General features: G+C 49.9%; 1 protein-coding gene across 6 annotated transcripts in view; it reads right to left on the reverse strand.

Annotated features, from left to right (window-relative positions):
* Window positions 1–1,688: 1,688 nt before the first annotated feature.
* Window positions 1,689–20,128, reverse strand: part of mef2d (myocyte enhancer factor 2d) — a 71,670-nt gene continuing 53,230 nt past the window's right edge. For 2 of the 6 annotated variants that reach the window (XM_088620802.1, XM_088620803.1), the window contains exons 5-12: window positions 19,514–19,724; window positions 18,699–18,755; window positions 15,366–15,544; window positions 14,702–14,731; window positions 11,732–11,858; window positions 11,174–11,387; window positions 7,328–7,378; window positions 1,689–2,831 (exon numbers count right to left, since the gene is read on the reverse strand). In XM_088620802.1, coding sequence (XP_088476928.1) covers window positions 2,471–2,831; window positions 7,328–7,378; window positions 11,174–11,387; window positions 11,732–11,858; window positions 14,702–14,731; window positions 15,366–15,544; window positions 18,699–18,755; window positions 19,514–19,724 — 1,230 coding nt within the window. In that variant the 3' untranslated portion in view covers window positions 1,689–2,470. The remainder of the gene's footprint in view (window positions 2,832–7,327; window positions 7,379–11,173; window positions 11,388–11,731; window positions 11,859–14,701; window positions 14,732–15,365; window positions 15,545–18,698; window positions 18,756–19,513; window positions 19,725–20,128) is intronic. The other 4 variants (XM_088620804.1, XM_088620805.1, XM_088620806.1 and 1 more) reach the window with 4 other exon arrangements.

Consider the following 20,128-nt stretch of genomic DNA (forward strand, 5'->3'; position numbering starts at 1 on the left):
AGACAGAATGCACTGGCAGTGTGGGCAAAGGTACCATGAAACACTCCTCTCGGGGCAACTCACACAGTGAGCCTTACTGTATTTTATTTTAATACAGCACATCTTATAAGCCAATGACAGGCCACCAACCATTAACATCTTCAGATTTTTAAAAACTGAAAATACCTTAAAGGGTAGTGTTAAGATGTCAGTACTGGCTTATTTCTCATGAAATTGCCAACAATGCTATTTTTAAAACGCAGGCCTGAGAGGAGAACGTTGTGGTACATTCATTACTTCTGTGAAGCACTGTGCACTCCAACATGTGCAACCTCATTTATCTTCCCACCTGACACTTCCTCTCCTTACGCTGAGAGATGCTATGCCCCTAACTAACAGTCGCCTACGCTGGGTGCACTCTACACATCCTGCAGGACAGGAAGTTCAGTATTAGCCAATGTCAGGAAGAGGCCTCATACATGTCACGCCCAGTCTGGCCAGCAGGGGTCAGCCACTACGACATTATAATTAGATAATGCAAAACAGGGTAGTATGGGGGTGAAAAACTGGCTATATGGCCTATAAAATAAAATCTAATTCAAGGAGTGGCCAAGAGGTGGCGCACAAGAGACAGGGGGTGGGGGTGGACGAATGCCCTCCTGCACAGGCATGGAGACGGATTTGGAGGGAGCCCCAAGATGCTGAAAGACCCCCCCCCCCTCCGGCTTTCGAAAATGGATGCAAGTTGCTTTCCAGCTTCCTACCTGTCATGTGATCACAAGGTCAAGGGTCATGTGACCAATACATTACCCCCCCCCCCAGCTGATGCCACCACAGCCCTGCTTGCATCTTTGCCCATAACATCTTACACATATATTTATATATATATACATAAATATATAGACAGATCCACTGAGAATCAACACCATTGACGTTTCTAGGGATGTCCTGCAAAATATATGAGAATATATAAATACAAATCCCTATTGTCTATTTCTGCCCACATTTCACACATTTTTATTCCTTTTAAAAACCTATGTAGTTTCAATGCCTTCTAGAACCTTAAAAATACCCCCCCCCCCCCGGACAGAAACGCTAAGCTGTCTGTACAGGAACAACGAACACACACCTGCGTATGTACACCGCTCCTCGCTCGCACCCCCCACCTCACAATTCAAGCTTTTTCAATTACGAACAGAAAAGTTACTGGATCATCTGACTCAAGTTCACCTGATTTCAGCAGCCACGTGACACAATATAAACGTCTGAGCGAGGGGAGAGCTGCTCCAGCTACGGCACCGAGAGCCAAGAATTTCGCAAAACCATTGCAGCAGCTGTTCCTTTCAGTTCTGGCGATTTTTCTTTTTTCTCCACCCCATAAAAAAAAACGTGACGAGGCTGGCGCATCGCGCCGCCCGCCTAGTGCGCTTTATATTGTATGTCACGGCTTGCTTCCCGTTTTCAGCATGGTTGTCGGGTTTCGCTGCGCCCCTCCCCAAAAACAAAACAAAACTGGAAGGGATCAAATGTTCTACCGAAAATGTAGGGGGAAACAATATAGGATCCGTCGCGACTCGAGCGATTAGAAGTGGGCTTAGTCCTCTCTGTACTTCCACGGCCGGCACTTTGCAAACTGGCCGGCCGGGGTTTCTCCAGAGGGGCGGCTGCCGGTGCTTCCGGGACTGCCTGAACTCACCCGGTCTCGGCGCCGCAGAGCTTTCCGACTTGTCGACCCACCGCGCAAGTTGTTGGGTTTTTTTTTTGTATTTATTTTGGAGCCGAAACACCGGCGAGTTAAGTGCAAGAGGCAAGACTGCAAAAGGGATCTCGAGTCCTCTCGTGCGGGGCTGCGAGCGCCTCCGGAGGGGGCGGGGGGGCTCGGGGTCTGGTTCGTGAGACACGCGAGCCATCGCATCTATAAAAATAAACAAACAAAAAAAAACACACGCGTGTCTACCCCTCCCACTGCCACGCCATCCCGTCTCGGCCCAGGAAAATCACGCGGGTCGGGCCGCCCTCTCGCGAAGACCCGAAACAGACCCGGAGGACCCTCTCGAGGAGCAAAACCGCCCCCCCCCTCCCCTCTCTAAACGCAGGCCGGGAGGCGCCCCGAGCGGCCTTCCGTCTCCACCGGGCCGGAAAAACACACCGGCCTGCCGCTCGCACCCGGAGCTCATCTCCCGAACCCGTGTTTCCACTAGGTGGAGACACCAGTGCTTCTCTCTTCCTTTCCGGGGGGCGTTTTGCGCCAACCCACAGCCCTGACTTTGCGCGCACAGCAAACACGCTCACGGAGGCCGGACCGCGACGGCTCAGGCCGGGCTGGTTCTGAGCATGAGCGGGTTCGGGCGGTTTGGGGACTCGGACCCCCAAGCCCTGCCCTCTTGCCCCTGGGCGGAGGGGGTGGAGTTGGGGCAGCCCGTGGCGGGGGGGGGGGGGGGGGCAGCAGTGGGGGAGGGGTGGGGGGAGGGGAGGAGGTCAGCGGGGGGCGTTATGTGACCCAGGCGTCCAGTCTCATGCGCTTGACGCTGGCGCCCTCTTGCTCGGGCTCGCCGGCGGGCCGCAGGAGGGCCATGCCGGGGCCGAAGCCGGGGTCCGGCTGGCGGGACTGGGCGTCGTCGCGGTCGCTGCCCTCGTAGGAGCTGCCGTTGCTGCTCAGGCTGTCGACGGGCGAGCGGCCCGTGGGCTCCAGCCGCAGGGCGCCGGGGTAGGGGGCGGCGGCCAGCACGGCGCCCGCCGAGGAGCAGGGCGTGCTGCGGTCGCGGTTCGGGGAGACGGGCTCCGACTTGATGCTGATGCTGGGGTTGGTGTTGACAGTCAGCGTGGCGCTCTGAGGTATGTGGCTGGCAGGCCTGGAGGTGTGGGGGGGGAGAGAGAGAAAGAGAGACAAGAAACACGCCTTCGTTATTGTCAGTCTCGTTTTTCTGCGTCTGTCTCACATTCTCATATCTTATACAGGAGTTTCCTTTCAAAAATCTCAAACAGGCATTTTACATTTCTGCATGACACATAAATAAAGGGGCGAGGGGGGTACGTATCATGGCTTCGTGCTGTCCTGATGGGGTTCAGAGCCCTGTGCGACAGGAAAATGCTTCCCCCACAACACTTCCTCCCCATCATCTGCAACGCGTCCTACTGTGTCACTTGCTTTCCATCATTCATGCTGTTCAGACGCATTTCCAGCAATTACTCCTGATCTCCCGAGAATAACAAAGTGCAGAGAACGCATAATAGAGGAGGTGTGGGTCACAAAACAGTTTGGGATGGAATCTGTAAGGAAATATCCAGGACCACTGCTGCTGAAGTTAGGGATGGCGCATGAAACAAACAGCTGGGTCTGAAACAATATTCTCCGGGTCCGAGTCCCAGGATTCTCTGCATTAACAACAATAGGTTCAGAAAATAAAAAACTGTCTCCAAAATCAAGCACAGGAAGGTCATTAAACGTCTGATGTTTCTGGAGTTAAGGTCTAACAGGCAGACAAAGCAGAGGGGCACAGCACTGCTCGCTTGGACTAGGAGGTAGCCATTTGGCCCCGTTTCCTGCAGGGGGCAGTGTTTTCAGTTCAGCCCCCGCCAGCAGGGCCTCACAAGGCTAGCCTGCAATGGAGCATGGGATAGCGTCTGAGCCCTCCTCACGCTGCACGGCCCCGTGGGATACACAAACGGTGATCTGGGAGGGCTGGCCTGCTGAGCCCAGAATGGGTCGGACTCCACACGCAGATCACAAACGCATGCTTCCAAAGCTGTCTGACAGCCAGCTAGCACACGTGTGTCGAGGGCCTTAGGAGGGAGCACACACTCCCGAACTGACAAAATATAAAGGTGGAACTCTATCGGCCAACGTTTAGTTTACCACACAACTGCACAATTCCAGACACTCTCCTACTCTACACTACTGACACCACAATTCTACAATACATGTGCTGGCAGTGCCAACCACAGGTGGCGTATGACTTATGACTTACAATCTACTGTCCTAAGTGAACCCTAGTCCAGATATGTCCTTTAACCAGAGACACACAAACTGCGAGCTGGTGTGTGGTGAGCGTACTGGGCGCACTATGGCTGCTGTTGCATCATCCAGGTGGGGCTGCACGCTGGTGGTGGTGGAGGGGATCCCCAATTCGGGTAAAGAGGTTTGAGAGGATTGTCCAGGAAAGTGCTATATAAAAGTGTAAGCAATTATTATTAAACTACACTACACACTATGCAGGAGGTCTATGTATACGGCACTGTTGTCAGCCCACTGTATATGGGATTTAATTAGCGCAGAGCGGTACCTCTGCATTCACAGCTAATTCCAGATGCCAGTAGCCCCTGACAGCTCAAATGTACTGGTTAGCAAATTTATCCAGAGCTTGACTAGTCTGGGGAAGAGCTCCTTTCTTTTGCTGCTGGAGAGCCACAGTCCTGCAGGGCTTCCGAGTACGGAACGCAATGGAAATAATGACTCGTTTCGGAAATGCACGCAATTAAGGGCAATCAAGTCCATCATTGATTCAATTAAGTCATGAAGAGCTCTGACATAATGGAAAGTAGAGGAGCCGGTGGCTCAGAATCACGAGTCTAGTGGTAATGTTATGATTTCAAATGAGAGGTACCAGCAACTTAACCACTTTACTGAAACTAAATGAGAAGGCCCAGTCAGGAACTTGATCAAGCACAGGAGTCTTCAGATCCTCTAAAGCCTGCAGAATAACGGTCTAGCTGCAGAAGTCTCTCTCGAGAGACCACCTCCTCACCATCCTGGAGGGTCCCTTACTTTGTTGAAAAGTAGTCTGCGCCAATAATCTAAAGGAATGCTGTAGGGACTGTCCTACTCTTGACAGGCTGAAAGAACTCAGCCCTGTCAGTCTTGAACAGAGAAGACTACGAGGAGACAAGATACCAATATTCAGCATCCTCCAGGGCACTGGTAAAATCAACCCAGCAGACGTCTTCAAAATGAGCAGTCAAAGAAAACCCAGATGGCACAAGTGGAATACTGTGTGGAAGTGCTTTTAAAACTAAGAAAAGAGGCACCTTTTTACACAAAGGGGTGGTGGGAGTGTGGAACAAACTGCCCAGTCATGTTGTTGAAGCCGATTCTCTGGCTTCTTTCAAGAAACTGCAAGATGAGATCCTGAGACCAATTAACTATTTACTACCAAGTGGGCTAGACATGCCTAATGGCCTCCTCTCGCTTGTCACGTTGCTTATATTCATCATAAAGTGGGGCTTGTGAACAGTGATATCCTTCCCATGCATCACTTCTTTGATTTAGAGAATCTGTTTGTGTTTGTATTTAATGCTGGAATGGTAAGGCCAGGCCTAAGAGTGATCTAACAGAGGAGAATTAATATTGCAGGGCAAACATCTTCCCGAAAACGGAAGAACGGCAGAATACATGTTTTAAAAAAAACTTCCTCCTGGCTCCCGGTGACCTCTGCTGGCATATTACAGCAACACACACCACTGCACAATAAAGCCAGTAGGCACATTCGAGGCTGGAGGTCGGGGGGGCCAGATCTGTGTATCTGAGTCTCTGCATGCAAGCACACACACTCATTTGTTAATTTCCTCCATACTGCATCAAAAAGAGACACTTCAAAGCACGTTAGGAAGTTTTCATTCATTCTGCACATTGGGACTCTTTAAAGGGGTAGTCAGTGAACAGACTGACTCAGGCAAAGCACAGCCCATCTCCCTTCTTTTTCTCATCCTGCATGACAGGTTCTCTCCATGCAGCAGGGAAGTTTTCATTTTCGAAGGGACACTACAACTGGGAATACATCACAGAATATTACTGATCGGTGGGCTGAAGCCATTATGCATCAGTGAGCTGCTCCTCCTTAACTTTGAACACATCTTACAAATATATGTATTTATATGAATGAGTACACATTCCAAAAAGCTCTGCTGCATTTTATAACAACTTCTGCCAAATTCAGTAGAATTGTCAGGATAATCAGTGCTTGTGGCAATGGATACCAGAATTCTGCTGTCAGACCCTAGGCCAGGCCACCAGATATTACCAAGGTGGTCTGCGCAAAATTAAATTGTGTTTGGCAGTTGGTAATTGTGCTACGCCTGCTGATTTTAAAATCGCAGAGCTTCCTGTCTCTCTGTGCGTATACCTTCCTGTCAGTTTGCATTGTCAAATGGTTTTGGCAGCTGAGAGATTGAAGCTTCAGGAGGGTAATCGCCCTCCTCTTCCTCTCAGAACTGTCCCGGACCCCTTCTGAGCAGCGCCATAGCCTCTGCATTCGCTGCGCTGACTGACAACTGAAAACTGACCCCCCGCCCCCCTCTGGTTGACTGAAGAAATGCAGCTGGGGATACCTTACAGCGTTGCACAATGGCGGGCTGCTGTACGGCACCAATTTGCTTCCCCAGTGCTGGCCCTGTGAATATCAGGGGCATCAGAAGGGTTATCTAGTGAGATGGCGTGGCAAATTGGATTGTAGCAAGTGACAGGAAATGATACCATGCGAGAACACAGCAGGATACAGGCAAGATCCGAGGGACTAGCTGAAGTGGGTAGCTCCTTCAGGGCGGGCCACTTCTGCTGTTGTTATACGTTGAGTTTCTCTACGGACCTGCCCGTGACTGGGTATTACTTTTTGAAGCCCACAAAAAAAACAGCTGGTGGAAGGACACAGCCGTGCTAGTCAGGGTCACAAGTAATCTGGACTAAACAGTACTGGATTGATCCTCAGTGAGAGAATTACCTCCATCAAGGCCACCAACAGTAACACAACAGTAACACTGCGCCTTTGCCATAATGGAATGGCTGCTCACTTAACTGTTATTGTGATGAGAATAAAGACGACGCTACCCCTTCGTCTTGAGGAGCACCAGTCCAGCAAGATTTTCCCTCAGTTGGTCACTCTTAAATCAGTTTCTAAAAACTACAGTAGTTCAATAATGGAAATTTGGAATACTCCATTCTGGGATTCGCCTCTAGGTGAAACAGAAATAGACCCAGGAAATCTTTCATCTCCTCTGCAGGGCCGTACTGAATTCTCTGTTGGGGATGTTTGTCTGTATTTGTTGTAGTGCGTTGTGGACTCTGCAGTAAAACACATTTCCCCCAGGGGAGAAAAGAAGCTTGAACTGAACTGAACTGAAGCTGAAATTGAAATCATCTCGCTTGCCCTAAACCTTTAACAATAAGTCAATTCGGGGTAATCACTAAATGCTTAAAAAAACAACAACGGTTCTCTAAGTCCAGGACTGGGAGTACGCTGATATAGCGAGACCTCAATTCTCTAGTGCAAACTGGATCCAGAGTGAGCCCTCTGTGTGGACTACCCCTTTAAAAAAGTCCTCCAAACTTAGCAAAGATGGAAAAGGAGTACAGTACCAGAAGACACCCTCTTCCCTCCCCAACAGTAAATTTGATTGAGATGTCATACTGTTGAGAAAAATGAGCAGTTTTAACACCAGAGACAGAGAGACAGAGAGACAGAGAGGGGGGGGGGGCAGGGGGCAGGGGGCAGGTGGCATGATGGATAAACTTTTAGCAGAAGAAAACGGCGACCATCCTCAGAAGCACACAAATATCACTGCATGTTAAAAGACATCAAGCCCTCCTGCAATTCCTCTGGCTTTTCATTTTGCACACAAGTGGTCAAGACATCTTTTCTGAAATGGGTCATACATGACAGGCCTAAAGGAACAGTGTCCCAATACTGTCCTAATTTGTGCCTTCATTTTGGCTTACAAAACTGAGGAAGATTTTTCAGAAAAACAGAAAAATCCCAATTATAAATATCTAATCAGAATGATCTATACACACTTTGAAATCTACCACTAGTTTTGGTATGGGAGAGCTTTTCAAGCTTCAGTGCACAGCACTGTAGTAGTGGGGTTCAGAGCACAGCATTTACCACAGCATTTCCACCAGCTGGGGGACTGCTGAAGCACCATGCACATGTGTCGTCATTAGGTTCTGAACCCAATGTCGCTGGGAATTAATAGCATATTGTTGCTGCAGGCATTTATGTTCCATGCTGAGCTGACCCAAAGCAACCCAGTCACAACTCTTGAGGTCCTACTGCAACTGAAATAATGACTGGTGAGTCCTTGTCTCTAAGTCAGGACCACATCTGCGCAGATAGCCATGCCAGAGAAACAGCGTAACCACGGACGACAGGGGGCGCCGTCCGGGAGAGGAACGCCAGCATAGCACAGTGAGAGGGACACAGACGCTCCCCCCTCAGGTTCATTGCTTACAGCAGCACCCCACCCAAATAAAGAAGCGTGCAGCAGAGCGATCCATTCGAAACGACAGGACGACCAGGAGGGCAGCGATCTGGCAACACTGAACACACTGATAGACAGCACAGAGTTTTGCAACCAGACCCTTTAATGCACCGGTAAACCCGCGCACTGCAATCGTGCAGGACTACCCCCTCATAATGTGGGAGCTGGGGTCCAGAAGTGGGGAATCACGCTATTGTGTTCTGTGTCAGTTTTGGCGTTTACATTCCTGAAATTATTTATAATCAATGAATTTATAATCAATAGACTGCGTCATAGAAACCACTATTCCCCCATCTCAATATTTAACGTCATGTTTTTCTAAATGTTTAACTGAACACCACTGTCATTTCAATTGTGTTTACAAAAAAAGGGTGGGTTCTTGACAAAAGTCTAAATTAAAAATGCATGTACACATGTCAGAAAGGAACAGGCCCACTGATATTGGAAAACACCACAAGGCTCACATGATATTCCAGACAGTTGAAGTCTGGCACATGCATTCAAGAACAATTAATTATGACCTGTGTTTTTGCCCCATTTACAAAAGAAGATACAGCACTGAATTAAAAAAAAAGTTTGACAGATGATGATGTAGCTCCATGATCTGAAAATTTTAATTTCCCCCAACACAGCTCATGCCTCTTATTACTGTCACGAGCTCCGCCATACTTGCTGTACAATCAGGTTGATCGATTAACAGCGTTACAAATTTCTCTGCCTGTGCTCGCAGTAGTGTGTGGGACGTTTCATGGAAATTCCAACAGAAATCAGGCAGATAAAAGTCTAATTCACTCCTTAGCATAGCGCTTTGAGATCCTTGAACAGCTCAGTTAGGGGGTCCTGTTGCTATTGTCTTTTTTTTATGCCCAGTTCAAGTTTCAGCTTCTAACCATTACACCCAGTTTCATCGTTAACAGAGAAAGACTTTTTGGTCCTGATGGCTGCTGGGCTGATCTGCTGATCTGGGACGGTGCAGTCCAGCTGCATTATGGGGGAAAGGGGAGCCGAGACTTTCCAGCCTTATCAGACTCCACACAGCAAAGGGCTGCATTGGAACGGGCTCCCGCTGTGAGTGCGTGTGAGTGCGTGTGAGTGCGTGTGAGTGCGTGTGAGTGCGTGTGAGTGCGTGTGCACCTGACAGACGGGCGGCAAGCCACAATACAAAACACTGCTTTGGACAAAACACAGCGGACAGTTTTGAGCGCAAGAGGCGACCGGGAGCCGACACACAACGAAAAGGCCCAGTGGCTCGCCAGCAACGCAGAACACTTTTCTCTCGTCCCGAGGCGGGTCAGAAACAGCAGCAAGCGCTAAGCGAAGCCACGACTAAACCGATCTGCAGGTTTGAAGAACAGAGTATTGACAGGACCAGCCTGGACACAGAGGTGCTGCTTGACACAACACCTAGCAGAAAAGGAAGGAGACACAAACACAGCAGTATCGGGGGGCTGAGGTCTGGCGGATCGTGCGTGGGCTGAAGGGGATTGCTCATGCAAAAGGCTGATGTAGACAATACAGTGTGCAAGTAGTGCATGAAGAATTATTAGGGGTTAGAGGGACAAATAATTTTAACAACAAGCTCTCTAACAAAGGAGAGGTCTAGAGGCCTGATAATGACAGTTTTTGGTAGCCCTGTGCAACATTAATCTACATCCCCCTTCCCATACAAGTCCCATACTTTTCCAGGCAATTTGTTTCAGATGCTTAACAGAAGCAATTTTGTATTGTATGCAAGACAGATTTCATTACCATTCGCAAAATGCAAACGGAGATCAACGCATGCACCAGGACAGGCAACACTCCCTGCCTCTCCAGCTACACACATCCATAAGAACAGACCAAGAACAACATACACTTAGCAAAGCATTCACACTTAGACTGGAAGCATATGGTCAATGTGAATAGCTTTATGATACAGTGCACATCAGCTCTCTAATTTCAGATGGATGGAATCAGACTTGTCAGCACGAGTACTGGCAGTGCTGAACTTCTGCAGCTCTGAAACTCACTTCCACACTGCCTGATCAGCCTGGATTTCCTGGCTGGGATGTCCCAGGCAGTGAGAGGCATTTGTAAGGCTGGAGTTTTACTGGATCAACCGATCGATTTAGATTTGAAGGGACAACCAGGTCATATCAACAACTTTACGGTTTCACTTTCCAGAAATAGCGGCCCTCAACTGACCACCTGACCACACTGGTCACCCCTCAGAAGAGCACGAGTCTCCTCTTGCTGCGGCTGTTGAGTGATTTTTTAAAAAGGGGGATTACAGATCTTTACTGGCTGCATGGTGTGAATCAGCTGTGTCCCCCCACCTCACCTCTACAAATTATCCAAATCCCGGCTTTGGAAAAACTTTTCCTACTTATAGAAGTAGCAAAGGGTGGAGGGTGGAGAGACACATGCATGAAGGCTTCTCCTTTATCACTGGAAACCCCACAGCAGTCATTTCAATGGCTGCTGGAAATGAAAGACGCTGTGCTGAGTATAATTCTGCGTCTTACAATAATAAGCTTCTAGTAAGCTAAAGCCATTGAAGGTCTTTCCTTCCACTCCATCGTAAGCCTTTGCCCTCAACTAATCTTTCGGCATTTCTTTGACAGCAGCAATTAACAGCCAACTTAGCAACTGCAGACCAAATTAAAGTTGACTTTCTAAATAAGGGGATGAATACGTTATTATTGAATAACTCACTCGGCTCAAACTCGTATTCACAGTGACAGAGGTCACAATTACGTGTTGTAGGACATAATGATCAAAGGTGTCCCTCCTGGAATTTGAACCCGCAACCCTCTGGTGGCTCTCAGGTTTCAGAGCTGCAGATCCTTCAGTACAGCGCAGAGTCAGTCAGGCCTCGCAAGCACATGCTGTTTCATGGGGGGGGCATGCAGTACTGGCAGTGTGCAGCAAGAGGGCGCCATGCTGTCCAGTGAGAGGTACTTACACCAGGTTGCTAAGCGATGCCAGGCTGAGCTGCTGTTGCTGCTGCTGCTGTTGCTGCTGCTGCTGCTGCTGCTGTTGCTGGGTCCCTGGCTGCTGCTGCTGCTGCTGTTGCTGCTGCTGCTGCTGTTGCCATGTGGAGACGCTGCCTAGCGACAGGCCACCCGGTGAGTTGAAAGCCTGGAGAGCCGTTAGATCTGCACTTGTCAGCTGATAGTCTGAGAGACAGAGCAGGAGAGACAGGAAGAAAGAGGAAGGGGAAGAGAGAGGGAGACATGACATTTAACTCAAATCTATGTATGCCAGTTAATATTAAAGACTCACAAGCCCCTTATGTCCAACACTATGCATTTGTACGTTATACAGCATTTATTTTCTGTGTTTCCATGTCATGCAGTGGGCTGGACAGCATCTGTGACTGCAATCAGGCCAGAAGAGCATTTCTGCAACTGAAAGAGAATGTGCAAAATAGGAAGGGGCCGAGAGAGGACAGAGAGCGAGCCAAGAGGTTAACCAACGAGACCCCCCCTCTGGCACAACGGTGCCAGGACCCGACCCTCACCTGTGTTGTAGGCCGTGGGCATGGCGGAGAAGGGCAGGCCCTGTGCCAGGAGGCTGGGGGTTGCCACAGAGACCACTGGCGTGGTCAAGGGCTGTGTCACCTGAGAACCGCCCAACCGTGGAGCATTCTGGGGGAAAAAACAAAGGACAAGAAGACAAGAAGGGAGAGGCGATGAGTCTACAGAGAAAAAAAGACAAGGGTGTGTGTGATTCGGGTGCATAGGGCAAATACACTGAATAATAAATCTGCCAGGCTTTAGGATAGCAGTCCCTTCACTCCCTGCCCTCACCAGCTAATACGAGCACTACCGCACGGACAGAAATGGCCTATCCAAGACCCTGCTGCACTGTGAGTCTCAGACACCCCAAGGTGCTGCATAGCACATACTTTCCAAGAAGGCTGACTGCAATCTCTGGGAACACCAAGCTGATGGGACTGTCTACAGCAGAGACACAGCTCCTGTCCTCATGGGGAGAGAGAGCTGATGGGACTGTCTACAGCAGAGACACAGCTCCTGTCCTCATGGGGATAGAGAGCTGATGGGACTGTCTACAGCAGAGACACAGCTCCTTTTCTCATGGGGAGAGAGAGCTGATGGGACTGTCTACAGCAGAGACACAGCTCCTATCCTCATGGGGAGACAGAGCTGATGGGACTGTCTACAGCAGAGACACAGCTCCTGTCCTCATGGGGAGAGAGAGCTGATGGGATTTTTCTATAACACCTGTCCTCAAGAACCGCAGGCTCCTTCTGAGGCTTGGCTTCTACCTCTACCTCACTGGCTTGGTAAATAATGTAAATGACGAAGTAGTCTGGACCTTCAGAACCGGAGCAGCTTGTGCCTCGCCTACAGTCATGGCTTGGCTTAACTACAGTGGACTGAGTTACTTACAGACCACTTCAAAACTAAAACAATGGCTATTAATAAACCAAAAGAGTTGTGCTGACTTTCCAAGACTAGACTGGGACTCATAAAGCTCTTAATTTTGGTCTTCTTTTGGAAGTATGAGCACCATCATCAACAGTTTGTTTGCTTTAAGAGCTGGTAGAAGATGCGTCTTCCCCCCCCCCAAAGAAAATAACATGACCAGGACAAAAAGTGATTCTTCGCAAAACAAAAATGTCCTGAAACATCAGGTATGAAATCTGATTGCTGTGGAAGCTGCCAGTCGTTTCCCCAACAGGCAATGTGCTCCAGAGGAACACGGGACTGGAGTGGCATTATCATGACAGAATTGTGACTGTCATATAACGGTGCCGATCTCATCATTAACATTAAAATGAAAGTGATTCGTCCTGCAATGGACTGACACCCCGGCCAGGGTGTACCCTGCCTTGTGCCCATTGCTTGCTGGGATAGGCCGCGGCTGCCTCGCGACCCAGGATTGGCTGAAATGCTTTGAAAATGGATGGATGGAAGGAAGTGATTTATAGAGCATGAGGTCAGGTCAAGGTCAAAAGCCCTTCTATGAACCCGTTTATCCCCAGCTCTAGGTTTCCCACCTTGTCCTCCCCGGTCATGCTGGGATCCATTTCAAACACATGCGCCTCTCCAATCCTGAATTCAGAGCCCCAGCTCCTGCTCAATGCTGTCTGAAAGCACCTAATAAGCCTGACCCTCCTGATCTCTCCTCAAGATGAGTTCTGGACATGACCGCCACAGTGTATCTCAGGGGTGTCCAGTCCTGGTCCCAAAGGGCAGGATCCAGGGATGATGAACCCAGATCACTCTAAAAAGTGCCACTCCATACTGCTGCCCCCATGCAACCATGGATACTGTGGATTCCAAGAGCCTGGCTCTGGGAATACTAGACTGAAGCGAAAGATAATTGGAAGTCTAGGCTCAGAGGAAAAAAACAACAAGAAATGAAATCAGAGGCTGGTTAAACAGTGGATACAAACTACTCATCAAAGTCCCAACAGTGCCGAATTGGATTAACACTGAAAAGGAGTTTCTCATTGAGTGTTTAGGGAGAGCACTACGACAATGCACCAGGGAGATCTCATTGATCAGCCCACACAGCTGCTCTGCCACGCTGGAAACACCTCCACCACACTGCAGACCAGCTCGCAGTTACTTATTTGACCTAGTTTCTGGATTAATTACACGATCCTTGACCTACAGAGAACACCCGATGGAACAAAGAGCCCACCGTGTGGCTGAACCATCTGTTTGGATGAACACGGTGTCCGGGCATTGTGGGACTTTTGGAGACAAATCAGTTGGTAAGATACAGTATGGCACACGTGAAGTACAATACTGTTGGAAGTTTCATTCCAGTGACATATGATGCAAAAGCAAAAGTGCAGTAAAAAAATGCATGTCAGTGAAAAAAACAAATTCAAACATCAGGTTGATGTTGTTTTAGCAGGTGTGTGAGCACGCTATATTCCAGGCAATAACTGGGAAATATGCCATCAGGGCAGAATGATCTGAAACAGTGCAATAAGGAAAGTAACTGGGTATGTGCCACCCTGTTCCTACTGGGCACTGCCCATCACGAGTCTTTCTTTTTTTACGTCAAATCTCCAATTATTTTTCATTGCATCCCTGCCCAATCTGTAACTGTTCCACAGACTCGGCTCTTGGGCAATGACTCCTGCACCCAGCAGGTGGGAGAGAAGTAGGATCAGAGGCACGGGCATCTGATTTCCCTGCGGTCAGCTGGAGCCCCTGACCACAGGAGCACCAGCGATGGCTGGAAGAGCAGCCCCCCCCCCCCTTCGAACTGCAGGAGTCGCTGCTGGGGCAGACAGCTGCCGCACCCCAGCAACCAGCCAGGTCGCTTAGCCATGGCTTGGAGCTGCTTAGATCTCAGCTTTCTGGATCACAGTGCTAAACCGGTGCACTGGGTGAGCGTGTTCACTGGCGGAGCCAGACAGGAGACCCCAAGCATATTTCCACATGTTTAGACCGAGGTCTGGTATCACAGCAGTGTTAGGCTGGAATCGGACGCAAGACCAATGTACCTCACTCACCAGCTCCAGCTCCTCATCTGTCTGCATGAAGGGAAGAGGACAGAAAGCACGTTAATTCACCCCGAGACACTGCAATGCCCTCTGGGGCCTGCCATTCTTGTCTGTGCGTCGAGCAGATGTTTGTTTTGGTAGGGTATCAAGCTCAATTTTTAACTTAACTTGGGACTTACAGGACTATGCAAATGCATAAAGGCAATGCAGTAGAACTACTGTTTTTGCTTGTGGCGAAGAGTTGAATAGAACACCAAAATGCCCAGCGGCATCATCAGTTTTGCCACAAAAAGTGTTATGAACACAAGTCCAGTAGAATGCATCCAGATCTCTCTACTTAAATGCCTCGCACCTGGGCCCAAAAACAGCAGCTGACAGTTCCAAACACCAGGGGGAAATATTTCTGTGTTGCGCCGCACTTTTCCAAACATGCAGTGCGGTGCAACACTTAAATGCTTCCCCGGAACATACAGTACTTCCTAGCAATGGATCAGAAAAAGAAAGGCCATTAGCACAGGACAAAAGTGGACTAAAGTGCATTTATATTTACATGAACTTCCACACTGGCAACAGAATTAACAGTGGAGATATCGGGGTGCCCTGCTGTGATCTAAGCACACCGGAACTGGGCTCAGCTGGTTCAAAGGCGTCTGGCTGGACTCACCAGCTGCATGAGTCCCTTCCCGCTCTGTGAGGTGATGACCCTGAGGTCCGGCTTGCGGCTGTTCACCATCTGGGCGCTGGGCGGAGGCGGAGACTTCGACGGGCCAACTTTCCCCAAGCTGCTGCCATTGGATACTGAGAGGAGACCGGGCGACGCCCTGGCACTGATGTACCCGTTTGCTGGGAGAGGATAAAAAAAATGCTACACATAAGGTGGGAGGGGGCAAATCTGCTCTTGAATGAGCCCAGTCACAAGTGAAAAACTAGGGCCTGAAATTCAGAGACAGTTCCTTGACACAAAGGGTGGTCTGTGTCTTGAGTAAATCTCCTAGTCATAATGCTGGTCCAGATGTCTTGGGGTCATTTAAACAAACGATGCGTCCCATGTGCCATAAGCAAACACCATCCATTAAGATAGGAGCTGTTGGTGTGGTACTCAGTGCTCTTGGCTCTTTTATTGGTGGAGCAACTGGAGGATTTACAGTGGCTCTGAGAGTCACAACGCATACATTCCATCTGCATCACTAATGCACTTGACAAATCAGAAAACACCACACATTTTCTGAGATTGTTGCACTATGTGCAATGTTTCTATAATCGTCTTACTGTGCCTGATGTCAGCATTACCGTCTGTTTTCCAAGTAACATGGAGGCGAGATGCCTTTCTCTGATCCATAACCGAGCAAGCAGACAAGCACAACGGGCTGACATCTAAGTGAACCAGCCACTAGTCGGGCCTGCCTGTGCAGAAGGTACGAGGACGGAGCGGAAGAGGAGGAGAGATTGGAAGGGGGATGGGCCGGATCAGGCCAGCGAGAGTAGGACAGAGAAATAGCAGAGAGAGAGTGTGGCACAAGTAGATGGAGAGCCCGACAGAGTGGGACAGAAAGACGGAGGGGAAAGGAGGAGAGAGCGCCACCTGCTGGCCTGAAGAACCTCCCACTCTGCCTGCCTGCCTGCCGCAGCCAGTTTCTCTGCCGCCCCTCCAGCACTGCATGACGGACCGAAGTCGTGGACCAGCGTGGAAATGGCCAGCCCCAGAGTCGGCACGGCTCATACTCGCAACCCGAATCTCCAACTTGGGTCAAGCCATCACCAGATCATTTGTTCCAAAATCTACCTGGCCTGGCACTGCAGCACACTCGCGGTGTTCAGGGACGGAGAGTGACTAGACTGTGGGGAAAATAATTAACTGCACACTAATACTGTCGAACCCCAAAAAACAAAACGTAAAAAAACCTGGACTTGACTTGAGGAGAGAAAAAAAAGGGGGGAGGAGGGCCGTTATCCTCCTCTCCCCACGCCCCCTGGGTCTGGAGTTTCTCACAGCCTGAGGAAAGATGACCACCGAGTGGGCAGCTGTTGAAAGCAACCCCCCCTCATACCCCACGCCATCCCTCCAAGCCCCCCTGCCTGACCCCCCAGGCCTGGGCCTGTCTCCCTCTCTGCCTGAGAAATGGCTCCAGTTCCTCTGGGCCGGGTGGAGGCATGCGTGGAATGCTGGATGACGTCAATAGTGACATTCCCAGAGCCCCGGCTACCAGCACAACAGCTGAGCGGAGCGAGTGTGGTGGGGAATGGATAACTGTGTTGTCACACTGACAACACCTTGCTACACTGCAAGAGTCTGATGCAGCATCTCCTCCTCCCCTGGTTAGATTTCTTAGGTCTTATTGTCCGGTCGTGTGAGCGCTACTATCGTCTCGGACTGCGATCTGCTAATACCACTTACTGGACCCGCTCCTGAAACAATCTGGGGACAGCTGACGGGATAGGAATTCATCCCCCCCCCCCTCCACCCTCCCCATTTTCTGAATCTAGAGGTACAAAAAGTTTAAAAGGCCCTCGATCCGTCTGTTCTGCCTGCCCTAGCTACGCGTCGCTTTCAGAAAGAGAAAGAAGGCTGAACCCAGGCTCATGCCGGGACTTGGAAAAGGCGCAGGAGCTGCAGGAGGGCTGAAGTGCAAGGAAGAAAAGAGGAGAGAGGAGCACAGAAAGACAGGAAGAGAGAGAAACAGAGAGAGAACTCAAACAGGAGATAGAAAGGGCTTCTTTCTGCTTCCTGGCACGTCATCGCGATCAAGCAGCTCCTCTCCCATCCCCCTCTCCCACCAGGATATTCCGAACTTCCAGAGATGGGGATGGATATGCCGAGCTGGATATGAGGGAACAGCTGAGAGGGAGATGGGGGTGGGGGGGGTGGGGGGGATGCTGTCTATCCAGGCCATTCATGCCTCTCTCGCGCCGGACACTGCCCACACCTGTTCCCTGCTGACAGCTGAAGGTCACTCGGTGGCCCTGGTGGAGCTGGACCCCGGGCTGGTAAACAGGCGCTAGCTGGTCTCGGAGAGAGACTCCTTGCTGACAACACTGACACCACTGGCAAGTGCTTGAGCTGAGCACGAAACCACAGCCTGAATGTTCACACGAGCAACAGGGCGACCGGGTGAAAGCCGGCAACAGATGGACAGCTGGCAACATGGATGAGTGTTGGATTCCCCTGCCTAAGCACAGAAATGGCGACCACGTACTTCAGAAAAAGCGCTTTAGTGCTTGTTATCGACCTGACAGCAGTTATATTCCCCGGTTTCTGAGCTTTGGTCACGGTGGAGGGTTTGAAGGGTTTTTAAGGGGGCTCTCCCCCGTGTTCCTCGTCGCTGGAGCAGCGAGAACAGGCTGGCTCAGACAGGCGGGACAGGTGTGTGTCTGAGCGGGGTACAGTGGGGGGGCCCCCCCGCCGCCGAGGACAGTATGTGCACCTTCCGCAGGGGCAGGAGCGCCAGACCCTTTGCCCTTTTCAAATAGGGGACCTGGAACTGCGCCGCCTGCACCAGCGATTACTGAAGCGCCCTGCGAGCTGAGGAAGGCAGGAGGGAGCCCGTCCGCGGGGTCTGGCGCGCGGCCGCGCGGCCCGCAGGCACCGCGGCTGTGCCACTTTCGATTAGTGCTGTCTGAAAGATTGTGATGCCACGGATCAGCCTGCACCGACAGGACCCGGGAGGGAGGGGAGTCTTATGAGCTGTTGAGCATCCGCGGGGCACTCAAGCTTGCATTTGTTCACAGACACTCTCCTGTTATTCTGCGTGACTCCCTCGTTGCCTGGAGGGGGTGTGGCAACCACAGCGTCTGCAACTCCCAGAAGCTTGACCGGTTTATTTTCTCCCACTGGGCAGTCTGTCATGTCCCCCTCCCCTGTGCCCCCAGGGTCAACTGCTGCTGTACCATTCCGTCAGCTGCTCTATAATTCTCTTAGGCGCTCTGCAGCACACTGGTGCAAAAGGTGCTTTTGTGAATAAACGAATGACTGGCTGAATCTGCTGATTGATTGACTCACCCACTGGACTTGGACAAGCTCCATTGGAGTTGTTCAAATCGCCTCCCAGAAGAGCTCCTGAAAGCAGGCAGAGAACACTTATATTACTGAGGGCAATGAAGTAACCGGCTGTTGAACCGACTGCAACAAACTAATTGTTCTTCAGAAAGTCGTACTGTAACCCAGCGCAGATTCTCAGGTTGTCCAACCAGCGCCTTCAAGTACACAATGAGAATTCCTTTGGGAATCCAGCTCCTAGTGGACACTGCCCCTATAAAAGCTCACCAATAATAATAATAATAAGAGTCCACCTTATTACTACCACAGCGAGTGAAAGAGAGACTTGTACACTAAATCTCACCTCCCACCCTCTGCTTTCCCATTTTAAACTGCTACCTCATGGGAAGCATTTCAGAATGCCAAAGGCCTAGAAAAATTTGTAGAAGAAATCCTTTGTTCTCTGTGCAGTCGGTATATTAAACGCAGCTACTATAGGCAATTTTTTCCTGTATTAAGCTAACAGATGAGCAATACGAGCAGAGGGAGATGTGTATGTATTGTTGCATGGCTAGGACGATTGTTAATTAATATGCGTTAATTTAATGTTGAATGTTGTTTGTTTTTTTAACGGTGAAAAATGTCCACCCTTTTGGACAGTTAAGTTATACAGCTACAGAACATAACAAGGAAAAGCAATGTGACAGCAAGACAAAACGGGCAAAATTACTACAGTATATGCAGAAAACAAGGCACATGTTAATTATAAAGACAGGACCGTGTCTGGGAATGATTTCCCAGCTGATGTTTCAACAAGAGGGTCGCATCAGGGGACTTACCTGCGCTGGCCGGTCTCTGTGGCAACCCTGGGGAGACTGTGTTTCTCTGTAGCGCGGGCTGCTGAGGCGACAGGAGGCGGGGGTCCGAGAGCGATGATGTCACAAAGGAGGTCGTAACCAGGGCACCGCTGGGGTTGCTGAACTGTAGTGCGTTCTGATTGGACACTGGGACCGTGACAGGCATTGAGAAAGTGGGAGGTGGGACTGCCGACTGAGATGGAGAGGGAAAAAAAAAAAAGAGGTCTTTTGTCAGAACATCCACCACAACTTCCTGGGATATATATATATCACCTGATCTGCAGGAAGCACTCAAGAAACTCGGGCAGCATCACCTAAACCTAAACCTAGCTCACTCTCTCTGCCTGTCCGATATGAAGGACAAGTTTAATCCAGCTGTTCCGCAATTTAAGAGGAACTGTTTATGGAAGGAAAAGAATGGGATCATAAGATGTCATTCACTAAATCCTCACCCACACGGAAAAGACAGTTGTGCAGCTGCTTGTGATTAATCAGAATCAGAATCACTTTATAAGCCAAGTGCATATACAAGAAACATACGGCCATACTAACCAACCATTGGTGGTTGATGTTTTTTTTTATAACATTAAATATGTC

Source organism: Lepisosteus platostomus, chromosome 26 (assembly GCF_059453375.1).
Source record: "Lepisosteus platostomus isolate fLepPlt1 chromosome 26, fLepPlt1.hap1, whole genome shotgun sequence".
Classification (NCBI taxonomy): Eukaryota; Metazoa; Chordata; class Actinopteri; order Semionotiformes; family Lepisosteidae; genus Lepisosteus; species Lepisosteus platostomus.